At 33.5% G+C, this 14,948-nt stretch overlaps 3 protein-coding genes across 3 annotated transcripts; 2 read left to right on the top strand and 1 right to left on the bottom strand.

The window, feature by feature from the left end:
• Nucleotides 1–538: 538 nt before the first annotated feature.
• Phum_PHUM361860 (uncharacterized protein) lies at nucleotides 539–1,077 on the bottom strand (the record flags this gene model as incomplete). The annotated part of the gene is made up of 2 exons (XM_002428028.1): nucleotides 539–760; nucleotides 838–1,077. 2 exons carry the CDS (start codon nucleotides 1,075–1,077, stop codon nucleotides 539–541), a joined length of 462 nt encoding a protein of 153 aa, XP_002428073.1.
• A 1,997-nt stretch (nucleotides 1,078–3,074) lies between these two features.
• Phum_PHUM361850 (uncharacterized protein) lies at nucleotides 3,075–4,039 on the top strand (the record flags this gene model as incomplete). Its single annotated transcript, XM_002428027.1, has 4 exons — nucleotides 3,075–3,320; nucleotides 3,463–3,612; nucleotides 3,716–3,838; nucleotides 3,953–4,039. 4 exons carry the CDS (start codon nucleotides 3,075–3,077, stop codon nucleotides 4,037–4,039), a joined length of 606 nt encoding a protein of 201 aa, XP_002428072.1.
• Nucleotides 4,040–5,390: 1,351 nt separating this feature from the next.
• Phum_PHUM361840 (zinc finger protein Xfin, putative) lies at nucleotides 5,391–14,898 on the top strand (the record flags this gene model as incomplete). Its single annotated transcript, XM_002428026.1, is given in 10 exon segments — nucleotides 5,391–6,365; nucleotides 6,644–6,654; nucleotides 6,923–7,273; nucleotides 7,933–8,545; nucleotides 9,277–9,834; nucleotides 10,735–10,831; nucleotides 10,847–11,116; nucleotides 12,285–12,655; nucleotides 13,164–13,630; nucleotides 14,178–14,898. The coding sequence occupies 10 exon segments, from the start codon at nucleotides 5,391–5,393 to the stop codon at nucleotides 14,896–14,898; spliced, it is 4,434 nt and encodes a 1,477-aa protein (XP_002428071.1).
• Nucleotides 14,899–14,948: the final 50 nt, after the last annotated feature.

The following is a 14,948-nucleotide window of genomic DNA, read 5'->3' as shown; positions in this document are numbered from 1 at the left end:
GAAATATTATTTTAAGGTACCATAACCTATTAAAATTTACCATGAGAATTTTTTTAAAAAGTTTCCACTAAACTATTTACAGAGAAATTGTTAAATGTTTTAAAGTATTTAGTGATTAAAAATGATTTTTAGCGATAAATGATTGCTTGAAAACTCAATCGTAATTTATGGCAGAAAATTATGTTCAAATGATTTACTCTTACCTTCCTAAATTATTTTTTAAAAGTTCCAATGAAGGATCATCATTACAATTTTTATTTTTTGTTGAAACATCTTTCTCCTCATGACTTCTTTCCTGTAAATGAAAAAAAAAATAATCGATTCAATATACATAATAAAGAATTTTATCATATAGTAATGCTTAATAAATGCTTTTATCGATAAACAATTACATTATATTTCGATTGATAAAAAGAAAATGGTAACTTACAATGAATGATGTCTTTAATTCATTATTATTTTTATTATTTTTCTTAATTAATGGTTCATCATCGCTATCAATGTTATCACTAATAAGTCCCTCGCCTACTTCAGTACTCTAGAATTGTAAATAAATGTCAATTATGTCACATATAAGAAAATTATAATTAAAAAAAATAAAAAATTTTACTTTTTCACTATATTTATCTCTAATCGAGTCTTTTAATAAATTTAATTTTTTTTCAGCCTTAACGCAACCAACTATTAGAGCATCCCAAGCGATTAATGTAGATGCACAATGATAACATAAATGATTGGGTAAACCATCATTTTGAGAAACCTGAATAGAATTTGCATATTATTATTATTATTATTATTGTTAATTGAAAAATTGTTTTAAATTTTAATTAAACTTACTCTAATGGGTAAATATTTTTCAATTTTTGTATTTAAATTATAATCCAATCCTTCTTCTTTAAAAATTGGTACCAGACAAGAATCAACATTCGCACAAGTTCTACAAAATAATAATGGATCATATTTGTCAGTAGATTGTAAAATATTCGAACATTTCGGTTCCGAGTCAGTCTTAGATTTCTCTTCTTTAAAATTTATCTGTTGTAAGTTGAATAAATTTTCTTTCGAACTAGCAGCCATTAATACTGTGAAGAAAAAAAAAGAAGCTTTTGATAATGCAATAAAAACGTTTAAAAGCAAAATACTACAAATAAATTGGTTAAATTTAAAAAAAAAAATGTTACTTGATAGACATAAATTAAACACAAGTGTGGAAATACATAAAATTCAATTTACATTATTATAAGTCACTAATGAATGATCAGTCACAAAAGGTAATGAAATACAATTTACAAAGAGATCAAGTCAAAATTTTAATATTTTAATTAAAAATTAAATTATTTTACTATAATGCATGACTAACAATATGTTTTCTTGGATTATAAAAATAAATGATCATAAAAAAACAGACCAATCAGAAGCTCGAGTCTCTGACAGATTATTCAAATTTCAGTTTGACTTTTTTTTTTTTTTTTTTACCGGTGGTTAATAATTCAACTGTTTCAATAAAATTATGTATTACTTACATAATTATGAGCATCACCAAAGATTTCGATATTATAATTAATATTTAACGAGTAATTAATGAAACAAGACGCGTGACATTGTACAAGAATTTCGCTCGAGGAAAAAATAAAAAGTAAAATTTTTTATACAATTTCCGCGCATTTACTTTTACTTTTAATAATAACGTCTGAAAAATATCAAAATCGGCAAAATTTATTGAATTTTTTTAAAAATTTAATATTTAATGTACGAATCAATACTTACACTTTTTTTTTTTTAATTCAATAATTTATTTCGCAGCATAAAATTCGTTTAATTTTCTTAAATAGCGAATAACTAAACTGAAATTAATAATTTTCAACCATTGGTAAAATTTGAAAATCTACGTCACCTCATCCTTAATTTCTTAAAAATTTGGCGCGTTTTTACATTTTAATCCGAATAAAAAACGGATACGGATGCATAAAATTGTGGGCTAAGTTTTCCTAACTGTACACTGTTTGAAAACCATTAATTTAAAAAATATTTTTTTATTAAAAAATACGTGTAATAAAAAAAAAGTGTTCACTTCTTTAAAAAAAAATTTTTTTTTAATTATTTTTAATCGATAAAATTATTAAATTTATAAAAATAATTTTAAATACGTAGATTTTAAACAGTGTACAGTTAGCTAAGTAAACTACATTTAAAAAAAAAAAAAAAAGAAATTGATTGCTTTAGAAAAGTTTTTATAAAAATCCTTATAAAAAACTTTTTAATAAATGTAAAATAAAATAATGATTTAATATTTACTTTTATTTAAATAAATCATTATTAATAATAAAACAAATTTAATTTAATTTAAAAAAAAAATCGTACGTTAATTGTGACATATTATCTTTTATTTCTAAACTCATTGCCTTTAATTAGAGTCTGAAAATCGATAGTATGTGCGTGAAATAAGAATTCATGAACGAACAATTGAGGAATAAGAGTTAAATAATTTTTAACCAGAGATACTTGGCGTCTATTCATAAGAAATTTTACCGCGTTGTTTATAAAATATGAGCTGAGGTTAATTTCGTGATGAAATAATAATGTTTAGAGTAATGTTTTTATGATTTTTTTTTTTTTTTTACTCATTCAATATCCACGAACTTGTTTTATGAACAACATTAATGTCTCAGAATATAATAGGCGTTGTTTTTTTCTGTGGAATCCATTTTTTAAATGAAATATGACTGAAGAAGAAAACAAAGACTGTGAGTGAACAAACGGATTCTTTTCTTAAAATAATTATTTAGTTAAAAATTAAATTTACCATATTATTCAAATATCATAGTACTACCATAGTAGTAGTATTGTTAAAATCCGCGGCATAGCCGTTGAATTTGATTAACAATTTTTTTTATTCTATGTAAACGTTTTACCAAACCGTATGATACCAAGCGGGTCATAAAGGTGTCAACACTTTAATTGTTTAACAATAATAAATTTCTTTGAAATATTTTTATATAATTCGCGTTTTCGTTTATTAAAAATGTTTTAATTATTCAATAACCCATTTCGATTATATATACATTTTAGTTGAAATGGCAGTAGGCAATCCCAATGTGCTTGAAACTGGCATAATTGAAGGAGAAAACTTCTACGCGCCAATTGAATCGGCTAACGAATCTGAAACTGCATCTCAAACAAACTGGAATGTTGCAAAAAATGAAACGGGACAATTATGTAGATCTTGTGCTAATTCCAGTGATTACCTTATACCAATTTACGAAGGAGAAGGTTTAGAGCATCAATTAGAATATAAAATTCAAAAACATATGCCTATACAGGTAATGATTACAATAAAACAAATAAACTGTCAAGCATTCATAGTGATTTAAAATTTGATTTACAAAACCGATACAACATTTGAGCAATTGTTTATCCCCCTGATGAAAAATAATGTTTCATTCTTATTACTCATTCAAACAGGTGTCTTCAACAGATACTTTACCCTTACAATTATGTTATCAATGTGCCTCAACTTTAATAGCATGGGATTCCATGATAAATAGTTGTTTAGAAGCTGATAAAAAACTTAGAGCAATGCAAGAGTCAGTAGAAGAATCTAAAACGTGTGAGGTAAAAATCTTAATTTTGATGACTATTCATTTAGAATTATTCTTGAAAATGAATAAAATTGTGCTTGTGCCCGATAATCACATGAATTTATTTTATTTTGAAGATATTCGAAGATGGTCATTTAGAAGGAGTAACTGAAATTGTAGATTCGGATGATGAGCCATTAATACATAGTAAAATTAAACCGGAAAAAAATAAAGCTACACCGATAAAGAAAAAAATTTTAGTGAGTTAATAATTAGATACCTTATACGAATATACATAAAAATGAATTATTTATAAATTTAATTTATTCGAAATGATAAAAATTATTAAGTAATTTTTATGCTTTTGTTTTTAGTCTAAAACAAAATGTAAAATTGTGCCCTCTAAAACTGATAAGACTGCAACTACTAATTCCAAAGATGAGGAAGATAAAGAAAGGTAAGATTTATATTTTATGTATATTAGTTTTTTAAAAAAAGAAAAATATTATTATTTTCCATACAATAATTTACACACATATGTGTGATAAATACTTATCACGAATGGAATTTAATAATATTTTTCTTTTACCCCCCTCCCCTCCCCGTCCCCGTCCCCCCAGAGGTGCAAAGTGTAAATAAGAATTTTTTTTTTATGTCTGTGAATAAATCAAAATAATTTTGAAAATCGATTTGTAAATAATTAATTGAATACATTTTGCACTTCAAATTTTTTTTTTTTCGGTCCACATAATATGTGTGGTTTTTTTTTTTTTTTAAATTTAATTTAACACACCGCGTGAAAAAAAAAAAAAAAAAAAAAATTTCGTACCTGAATTTTTTTAAAAACAAAATATGAAACCTTGTTTTTTTTATTTTATTATTATTATTAAACTCGACTGTTATGTGTATTATTTGATTTGGCATGCATCAATTAATATATATATATATATAAATTGCCTAAGTAAATAATAATAATAATAATGGCCTTTTGTAGTTTGCACTTTTATTGACGCTTATTATTTTACATAGTTAATGGGACTGGTGGTTTACCTTATTCACTTTAACGCGCGTTTCTTTCCCCCCCGCCCCCGCCCCCGCCCTATCACCCTCGTCTTAACGAAACGATTTTATATTTTAATTCTTTTTTTTTTTTTTTTTTTAAATAAATTTACGAAAAATTTTATAAAATAATTGAATTGTGACGACGCATCGAACGCGATTTAACGGTTATTTTCCCCCTCCCCTTATCTGCCCCTCCCCCCGCGGAATTTTTTTTTTTTTTTTTTTTTTTTTTGACTAAATTAAAATTGTAAATATTATTTAAAAATTGTAAAATGGGAAAATAGTTTTTTTTTGTTTTTAAATAGATTTAAAATTTAGATTAATCAACATGATTGTTGTTGTTGTTGTTTAACGTACCAAATTTGTAATTTTTCCTATGGTACGTGAGAATTTATGAAAAGTTTACTATACCCATATTTGTATTGTATATGTAATAACTCTAAATAAGTTTTCCCCTCCCCTCCCCCCCTTTTTTTTATTTTATGTACTGTATATTATGTATTCGAATATGTAAAACTTATTGATTTTAAAAATTAGTTATGTACGTTAACTTTAAAAATGATTTAGTAGTATTTTTTTTTTTTTTTTGATTGTATAAATAATGTAAAAGCGGTAATTGAAAAAATTTTAAACTTTAAAATAGTTTTAAAGTGAAGCCAATAACAATTTTAGTAGCATCGTTTTAATTTTACTATTTGTGGTGGCGGAATAAATAAATAAATAAATGGATTAAGAGAGAAGAAGAGATGGATGCGGATGTGGGATTTCAAGGGGAGATTACCAAAACTGGACGTTTCATTTTACAGGTCGGAACGGAGGATGAAAGAAGGAAAGTGTGAAATTGTAACGAAAAATAAAAAAAGAAAATTTCCCAAAGAAATGGAATCGATATCCGTTCTTGGATCGAACGGAATTTTAAAAAGCATTTACAGATGTAAATTATGCGGACACAAAACGAATCGTAGCAACAATTTGAAAACTCATTTGCAAATACATAAGAGAGTCGTGGCGTACAAGTGCGAGAATTGCGGTAAAAGATATAGGAAAAGTCATGGAGACGATAAGAGTCATTTGACGAGAATGGAAATCGTTATGGAAAACATCGAAGGACAAATTAAGAAATTTTACAGGTGTAAAATATGTCGTCACACGTCGAACAGGAGTAACAATTTGAAAAAACATTTGAAAAGTCACGAGTCGGGAAGGGACGACGAATTTCCCTGCGACGATTGCGGCGGAAAATGTCGTCAGAGTCAAATTGTCAATTATCACGTGAAAGAAATCGAAGTCGTGACGACGCGTGACGGGAAGGGGAAAAGTAAAAAATTATTTTGTTGTAAAATATGCGGGGAAAAATTTGGACGAATGATGAATTTCAGATCTCACATAACGTCACACAAACCCATAAACATATTCGTGTGCAAACTTTGCGGAAAGGAATACCTGTGCGAAAAAGGTTTAAAAGAACATTCGTTGAGTGCTCACGGGAAAATCGATGACGGGGATGTTGATGATAATGATAATGATAATGATGATGGTGGCGGTGCGCCTTTGAAATTCCCTTACAAATGCGAATATTGCGATCAATTGTTTCCCGAGAAAATTATATGCGACGAACATAGGCAAATCCACGGAGGAGAAAAACCTTACATATGCACGATTTGTAAATCCGCGTTTCGAACTCAAAGCTCTCTTTATTTACACGCCGAAATTCACATGAAAAATGTTTAGCTAAAGTTTTTCCCCTTTTTTCTTTTTTTTTTTAAACTCGAGAAAAAAATTTTTTATGTATGCTATAATTAATAATGTAATGTTGAAACGACAATAAAGTTGTTGTTCCCGAACGTGTTTTGGTTTTCACCGTTTGTTTTTTTTAGGAACGTTCTCAGGATTGGGGATTTCGATATCGATCTTTTCCTGGAAAGTGAATCGTTTCGTGATAATAAAAATAATAAAAATAATAAAAAATTGCTACCACGACGTAAAAATAAAAAAAATGGGAGACGGAAATCGAGTAAAAGTGATACGATCGAGATCGGCGAAAAGGATTTGAGCGATTTGATTGACGACGAAGACATTGATTCGATTATACGAGAAGCCGAAAGGCTCAGAGTCATGAAAATGTCCGGCGGTTTATCATCGTGGAAAAGAATCAAATCGACGCCGTACGTGGAATGTTTTCTGTGTCGGAAAATAATGGGGAAAACGAATTTGTCCACGCACATGAAAACCGAACACGATTGTTTCGAAGGGGGAAACCCGTTTGAAAAAAAACTCGTGAGTTGTCAAATATGCGATAAAACGTTCGGTAGTAAAAGTTTTCTTCACAGGCACGTTCAAAGCGTTCACGAAAGGATAGTCAAAGCCAAATGCGACGTGTGCGATAAAACGTTTACGGACACGTCCAATTACAAGCAACACTTGTTGATACACGCGGGAATCAAATCGTACATGTGTCAAATATGCGGAAAGGGATTCGTTCAACCGCAGGGATTGCGAATGCACATGCCCTCTCACTCGTCCGAATATCCATATTCGTGCACGTTTTGCCCGAAAAAATTCCGGAGAAAACAACATTTCGAATTGCACACGATGAAACACGCGGGGGGAAATAATAATAATAAATCGCATCAGTGCGAAGAGTGCGGGAAATTTTTCAACGTTAAAAACGAATTGAGTATGCACAATTGTTGGATACGTGGAAAAGAATTGTGGCTCCACCCGTGCCCCCACTGCGATAAAGGTTTCAATCAATTGTCCGGATTGAGGGCGCATTTGAAAAATCATCATCACGCGTAGTAGTTTTCCCGATGTCTAACTACCTGCCTGCCTACCTACCTACCTAACGTAATGATATTTTTTAAAAAACCGTTAAAAATCATGGATATAAATATATCTTACTACTTAGTACTTTGGCACCCACACACACACACACACACGTACACAGACACAAACACACTAACCAACCGGTTTTCGATTTCATACAACGGTTCACTAAACCAAAGCAATTGCTTAGGTTGGGTTATCAATTTTAACGTTTGTTTTACAGGAAACCTATTGTTAGAAAGAATACGTCAAAAAAAAAAAATACAAAGGAAAAGGACAAAAAAATTATTATTAAGGATGGGGATGAGGTTGTCGATGATGATGACGTGGTAAATGAATTATTGAAATTTAAAACGGAGACGACGTTGAAGAAAAAGAAACAAAAAAATAAAATGAGCGTTGACGGTGACGACGACGTTCACGACAACGACGACGGGAGGGGAAATTTGTCGAAACTCGATAAGAGAGACATTATGGAAATATTATCATCAGTCGACGACAAACCTTCATCATCGCTTATATGTCACTTGTGCGCGAAAGAATTTAAAAAAGTGCACCTCCTTCACGCTCACATACGTCGCGTTCACGAGAGAGTCGTCGTCGCGAAATGCGACGTTTGCGGACGTGATTTTCGCGATGCATCGAATTATTCGAGTCACATGAAAATCCATTCGGAAGTCAAATCGTACGTTTGTCAAAATTGCGGCAAGTGTTTCGCACAGCTCCAAGGTTTGAAAATACATCAGAGAACGCACACGTTGAACTACCCGCATTTGTGCATGGTGTGCGGGAGAAGGTATCGGACCAGGCAACATTTGGATCAACACGCGTCCGCGCACACGGAAGAAAGGCCCTACGAGTGCGAATCGTGCGGAAAATATTTCAAAACGAGACTTCATTTGAAAGCACACAGTTGGATTCACAGCGATAAATTTCGTTACTATTGCGATTACTGTCGGAAAGGTTTCAATAATTCGAGTCATTTGAAACTCCACGTGAAAAATCATCACGTCAACGTGAACGTGATACAAGCGAGAATCGAAACGGTGGGTCAACCCGAGCCCACGATCGTGGAATTAGTATTGAAAAACGAAGACATGTGAAATTATTCTTGTTCCACTTTTCTTTTATTTTTATTTATTTTATTTTTTATTTTTTTATTTTTTATTTTTTGGAAAAAGGCGCGAAAGGTTGTCATTCGAAAGAGAGAAAAAAAAATTTTATATATATATAATGGAAAAGTTAAATAAAAATTATATGTATGTCTATACTTGTAATTATTATGATGAAAATTATTATTATTATTATTATTATTTTATAAGAATCATCGACGCGAATTTTTTTTTTTTTAATAAACGGGTAGAAATGCTGCGAACGAACGATTTATCGAATCGAATAAGTTTTTTTTTTTTTTTTTTTTGTGAATTTTTTTAAAAGTTTTGTGTTTTAATATTAAATTATTATGATTGATTGATTGATTGATTGATTGATTGATTGATTGATTGGTGGGGGTGGGGTGTATGTTATACTATTAAAAGGCAAAGAGGAAAAGAAAAGAAAAGAAAAGAAAAAAATCGAATGCAATGGTATTCATTACACCCCCCTCTTTTACAGGTGCGTGTCAACGTTTGACGAGAAAAATAATTACGCGGAAATAAATGATTTGACCGTTGGACTCGTTGGGAAAACAATTGAAAATGTTCATGATAATGATGATGAGGACGAGTTTTTATATTGGCTCGACGATAATAAGACGTCGAAAAAAAATGGGATAATATGCGATTTGTGCAATAAAAGACTCGTCACGAAGCAGGGATATGCGAGACACATGAAAAATCATTTGGGTGACAGGTCTCACATGTGTCACATATGCGGTAAAAGTTTCATTGAGAAAAAAGACATTTCGCGTCACGTGAGAGAAGTTCACGATAAAATCAAAAGGTACAGTTGCGAATATTGCGGGAGATCGTTCGCGACGAAAAACACGAGAAACGATCACAGAACGATTCACACGGGAGAAAGAACCTACGTTTGTCACATTTGCGGTAAAACATTTAAAACGGCCAATTGCGTGTACGTGCACAGGAGATCGCACACGGATTACGCACCTCACAAGTGTCACTCTTGCAACAAATCCTTTCGCACGAGGCAAAGGTTAAACAATCACGTGGCCATACACACGGGCGAAAAACCCTACGGATGTCAAATTTGCGGTAAAAGATTCATAACGAAATCTCAATTGAATGGTCACATGGAAATCCATTCCGTCGACAGACCGTACACGTGTTCGCACTGCGGAAACAAATACAGCGTTAAAAAATATTTAAGGGTTCATTTGAAAACGCATCATCCGGAAATTGAAAATCCAGTTTCCGGGAATTTGCAATTTTGACGAGGGATTGAAATCCCTCGCGTTTTCCACGTGACGATAATGAAATGCGTGTTATCAGTGCAATAAACGATCAAGTTTTACTTTTTGTTTTTTTTTGTTTTTTAAATGTTGGCAGCCTTACAACCCGGTCGTGAAATTACGTGCAATAATTTTTTTTAATTGTACTTAATAAACAGAAAATTTTTTAGCCTTAGGTTTTTGTTCGTTGTTGTTTTGTTTACATTAAATTGTTTTGAATTTTTTGTTGTCCTTGTCGTTGTCGTTGTCGTTGTCGTTGTTGTTGTTTTTGTTGAGTTTGTTGTTAGGGTACCGTGAGTATGAATTGAAGATTTGTTTTGCAGGTGGAAAACTTTACAACTCGATCGAAAGTCTACGAAAATATTCCCTTGGAAGAGACTTCGGGGAAGTTGCGTTTATTGTTCTTATACGTGCGAAAAACCTTTCGATTTAGCCGATCATTTATTTCGAGATCATTCTCTCGATATACTACATTGCGAACATTGCGATAGGATTCAATGGGGTAACAAGGGAAAGTTTATTAAACACGTTCAAAGTCATACGTCGTCGGCAAAACAACAATTCAAATTGTGTCGTTGCGAATGCGGGAAGTTTAAAAGTGATGGATCGATTTGGGATCACGTGGTTCGAATACACGGCGGAAAATGCGTTTTGTGCGAGAAAAACTTGCTGGAAAAATCCGAGTTTGAAAATCACGTGATAACCGAACACAAAATCAAAAGGGGAAAAGTTAAATCGAAAAATTTGAAAAATTCGGAAAAATATTTCACGTGTCACCTTTGCGGTAAACAATTCAGTCATTCCACGGGACTTTCCTATCACCTCAAACACGTTCACGAGGGTATAAAAGAACACGAGTGCGACATATGCGGTAGAAAGTTCGCTTTGAAAGCCGCGAGAGAAGATCACAGGAGGATACACACGGGTGAGAGACCGTTCGTTTGCACGACTTGCGGTAAAACGTTCAAAGCGAAAGCATCCCTGTACATCCACGGGAAAACTCACACGGATTCCTTTCCTCACTCGTGCGCGTACTGTTCGAGAAGGTTTCGATGGAGGCAACAGTTGTTGAGTCACGTCACGACTCACACGGGTGAAAAAAAACACTTTTGCGACGAGTGCGGAAAAGGTTTCGGTGTGAAAAACGATTTGACTCGTCACAAATTGGTGCATTCGCAAGAGAAACCTTTTCTGTGCTTGACGTGCGGCCTTTCGTTCGGTCAAAAAAGATATTTGAAAAGTCACGAGAAAACGAGGCACAAGAAAGAAGAATCGAAATGAATGTGTCTCTCTCACTCTCTCATTCTCTTTATCTATCTATCTATCTATCTTTTTTTTGTACTTAACATTTAACTTTCTGTATGTTCTGTATCTACCTGATTTTTTTAACTTTTTTTTTTTTTTTTTTTTAAATGATGCAATGCCTGTCACTCGTAATTACTATTATTGTTATTATTTATTGAACTTATGTTGGAAAGTGCAATGCCTAAAGGAAATGCAAAATATACTTTCGAAACAAATTTATATGTATAGTGATAAAGAAGATTATTATATCGTAATGTTATTACTATTATTATTAATATTCTATTTAAAATAAACGTGGAATTAAGTTCCAAGTGTCGTCATTTTGTTGTCGTTGTTGTCGTTGTCAGAAACGGTTTATGGTAAAAGTACAAAAATGTAAAATTCAAAAATCATAATTTTAACTAATAAAAAAAATTAAAGCAATCATGATACACGTGCATAAAAAAAAAAAAAAAAAAAAAAGAAGTTTTTTTAGACCTTATATTATACTGAGCCAAGGTCCAAATCTTACAGGTTGGAGGAACAAGATGAAACTGATAATGTGATGACGAACGAAACGGAAGAGCCGACGGATTCAGATGAGAGATTCGATGAAGAAATCAATTCGGAGGAATTGAATGAGAAAAGAATAATTGTCTGTCAGGACGGTGAGACTCCGTTGGAAAACACCGCGGGGGCGGCGGCGGCGGCGGCGGCGGCGTACACGGTTTTCGAAATTGAATATATCGAAGTGAGCGATAAGGAAGAAACGAAATCGAAAGACGAAATCAAATGCGTCATGAGAGATTTATCGGGGAATTTAATGCAATTGAAAATAGAAGATGAAAAAAATTCGAGTCCTCCCGTGACGTATGCAAAACCCAAAGATTCGATAAAATGTCCGCTTTGTAAAAAAGTCATATCGAGGAGTTTTTCCATACACCTGAGAACGGATCATAGGAATAATTTCGATCAAACGAACGCGACGACGTGTAATCTCTGCGGGAAAACGATAGCCTCGCTCCACAGTTACATAAGACACGTGAAACTCGTGCACGAAAAACTAAAAGAATTCATATGCGACACGTGCGGTCGGTGTTTCGGAGAGAAATCAAAATTGAAAGAGCATTTTAGAATACACACGATGGAGTATCCGTTCGAGTGCAACACGTGTGGGAAAAAAGTTCGAACGACGGGCTCGTTGAGATCTCATCAAAAGCTACACTACGACAGCAAGGTGCTCAAGTGCGATTATTGCGACGAGAGATTTCGATTCAATCAACAGAGGATTCATCACACGAGACGGCACCACACGAAGGAAAAACCTTTCGCGTGTCAATTGTGCGATAAAAAATTCGAAGTCAAACAAGAGCTCAAACGTCATTTGTTCGTTCACACGTCGGTTAACAGTTTCGAATGCGATTATTGCGGAAGGAAATTCAAACAAAAGAGATATTTGTTAAATCATCTTAAATCACATTCGGAATTGCTTTTGGTATTGAACCAATGACAACAAAAAAAAAAAAAAATTGAATACTAAAAAACAAAACAAAAAAAAAAAAAAAAAAAAAAACCCAAAGATGAATGAATAAAAATATCTTTAAAAAGTAAAAAAAAAATGCGTTGGGCATGTGCGTGCGTGTCCGTGTGTGTGACGGCAATGAGTGAAACGATTGACTTAATCTTTCAGGTATCGCTCGTGGATCCTCTATCAAGAGAATTCAAAAAGTGAAACTCAAAACATCGAAGTACTTATATCTCTCCCTTTACAAACGATGATTAAAGAAGAATCGTCGAATCGAGAGTCGGAAAGGAACGGAGAAGAATCCGACGGAGGAGGAGGAGGAGGAGAGTGTGACGATGATAAAAAACAAAAAAGGAAAAGGAAAAGGAAAAAGAAATTGTTTAACATGAGATCGTCGTCGTCGTCGTCGTTGAAAAAACCCGGGAAATTCAAATGTGATAAGTGCGAAAAGATTTGCACGACGGAGAAAAATCTCGAGAGACACGGGAAAACACACGAGAGGAAAAAACAATTCATATGTCACTTGTGCGGAAAAGAATTCAAACACAATTACGCGTTGCAAAGACACGTGAGAACGGTTCACGAGAACAAGAGAGATTTCGAATGCGATTTGTGCGGGAAAGCGTTCATGGAAAAAAGCGTGAGAGACGATCACAGGAGAATACACACGGGAGAATGTCCCTACGTGTGTCCCACGTGCGGGAAAGCGTTCAAAACTATGGCGTCGTTGTGCACGCATAGGAAAATACACACGGATTCGTTTCCGCACGAGTGCACGTTCTGTCCGAAAAGGTTCCGATTCAAACAACAGCTTTTGGGTCACCTGACCATGCACACCGGGGAGAAAAAACATTTTTGTGATATTTGCGGAAAAGGTTTCGGCGTTCGGTGGGATTTAACCCGACACAGGCCGATACATAATAAATCGAAGGATTTCGTTTGCGCGTTTTGCGGAATGTCTTTCACTTGTAAAAAATACGTTCAAAGACACACCAAATCGCATTTGAAAGATCAACAGGGGGGTGGTGGTGGTGGTAAAAACGTGGTGGAACAGCAGCAACCCATGGAATCTTCGAATGTCGATTTGTCAATGCCGGTACCGGTTTCTCTAACAGTTCCTTATTTAATTTTACCAAACCAAACTGAACCTAATATATGCGTTTAGTTTTTAATTTTTTAATTTTTTTTTTTTTTTTTTTTGTTTTAAAGTTGATGATATAAATAATGAAATAAATAAATATTTATTTTTTCATAACCTTTTTTTTTTTTCTGAATTCTTTTCAAAATGATAATAATAATAATAATAATAATAATGAAATATCCATATCTTGGTTAAACCTGGAAAATCGCGATTGATAAATTTACGAAGAGTGTTCTAATAAAATTTAATGTAACGGAAGAAATCGTTGAGGCCTTATCTGAAATAAATTCGACCTTGACGTTACAGGTTGTCGGCGGCGAGTATCGACTTGAAAACCATGAGAGTGCCGAGGATAAAGAAGGAACCTTTGGATGTTGTTGTTGTTGACATAAAGGAATCAATTGAAAAAAATAGTACCGGGATGGGTGTAAAAAAAGAATCGGATTCGCGGAAATGCGGGAAATGCGAAAAAATTTTTCACAACGAAAAATTATTAAAGCGTCACGAGAAAACTCATCTCGGATTGGGTTTGTTCATTTGTCACGTTTGCGGTAAATCCCTTAATAAAAAAGGAGCTTTGGTACGTCACGTGAGAAACGTTCACGAGGGAAGACGGGATTGGATATGCGATTTGTGCGGGAAAGGATTTCCCGAGAGATCCGTTCGAGAAGATCACAGGCGGACTCACACGGGAGAATGTCCGTACGTGTGTCACGCGTGCGGGAAAAAATTTAAAACTATGGCGTCGCTGTGCATACACAGCAAAGTTCACGTGAACGATTTCCCTCATCGGTGTCCCTATTGTCCGGGTAAATTCAGGTGGAAAACTCAATTGAACGGTCATTTGACGACTCACACGGGAGAGAAAAAGCACAAATGCGACGTGTGCGGGAAAGCGTTCGGAGTGAAATGCGATTTGAACAGGCACAAACACGTTCACTCGAATGAGAAACCCTTTTCTTGTTCCATGTGCGACTATAGTTTTTCACAAAAGCGATACCTCAAAAAACACGAGTTGTCGAAACATGGCGGAAAAGACGTCGCGAAAAATCCCAAACAAATACGCGAATGATTTTTTTTATTTTTCCTACCTTAACCGTTTTTGATCCCGCGTCTCGTCTC

Source organism: Pediculus humanus, genomic scaffold, assembly GCF_000006295.1.
Source record: "Pediculus humanus corporis 1103172107775 genomic scaffold, whole genome shotgun sequence".
NCBI lineage: Eukaryota > Metazoa > Arthropoda > Insecta > Psocodea > Pediculidae > Pediculus > Pediculus humanus.
This window is presented reverse-complemented; position numbering and strand designations above follow the sequence as displayed.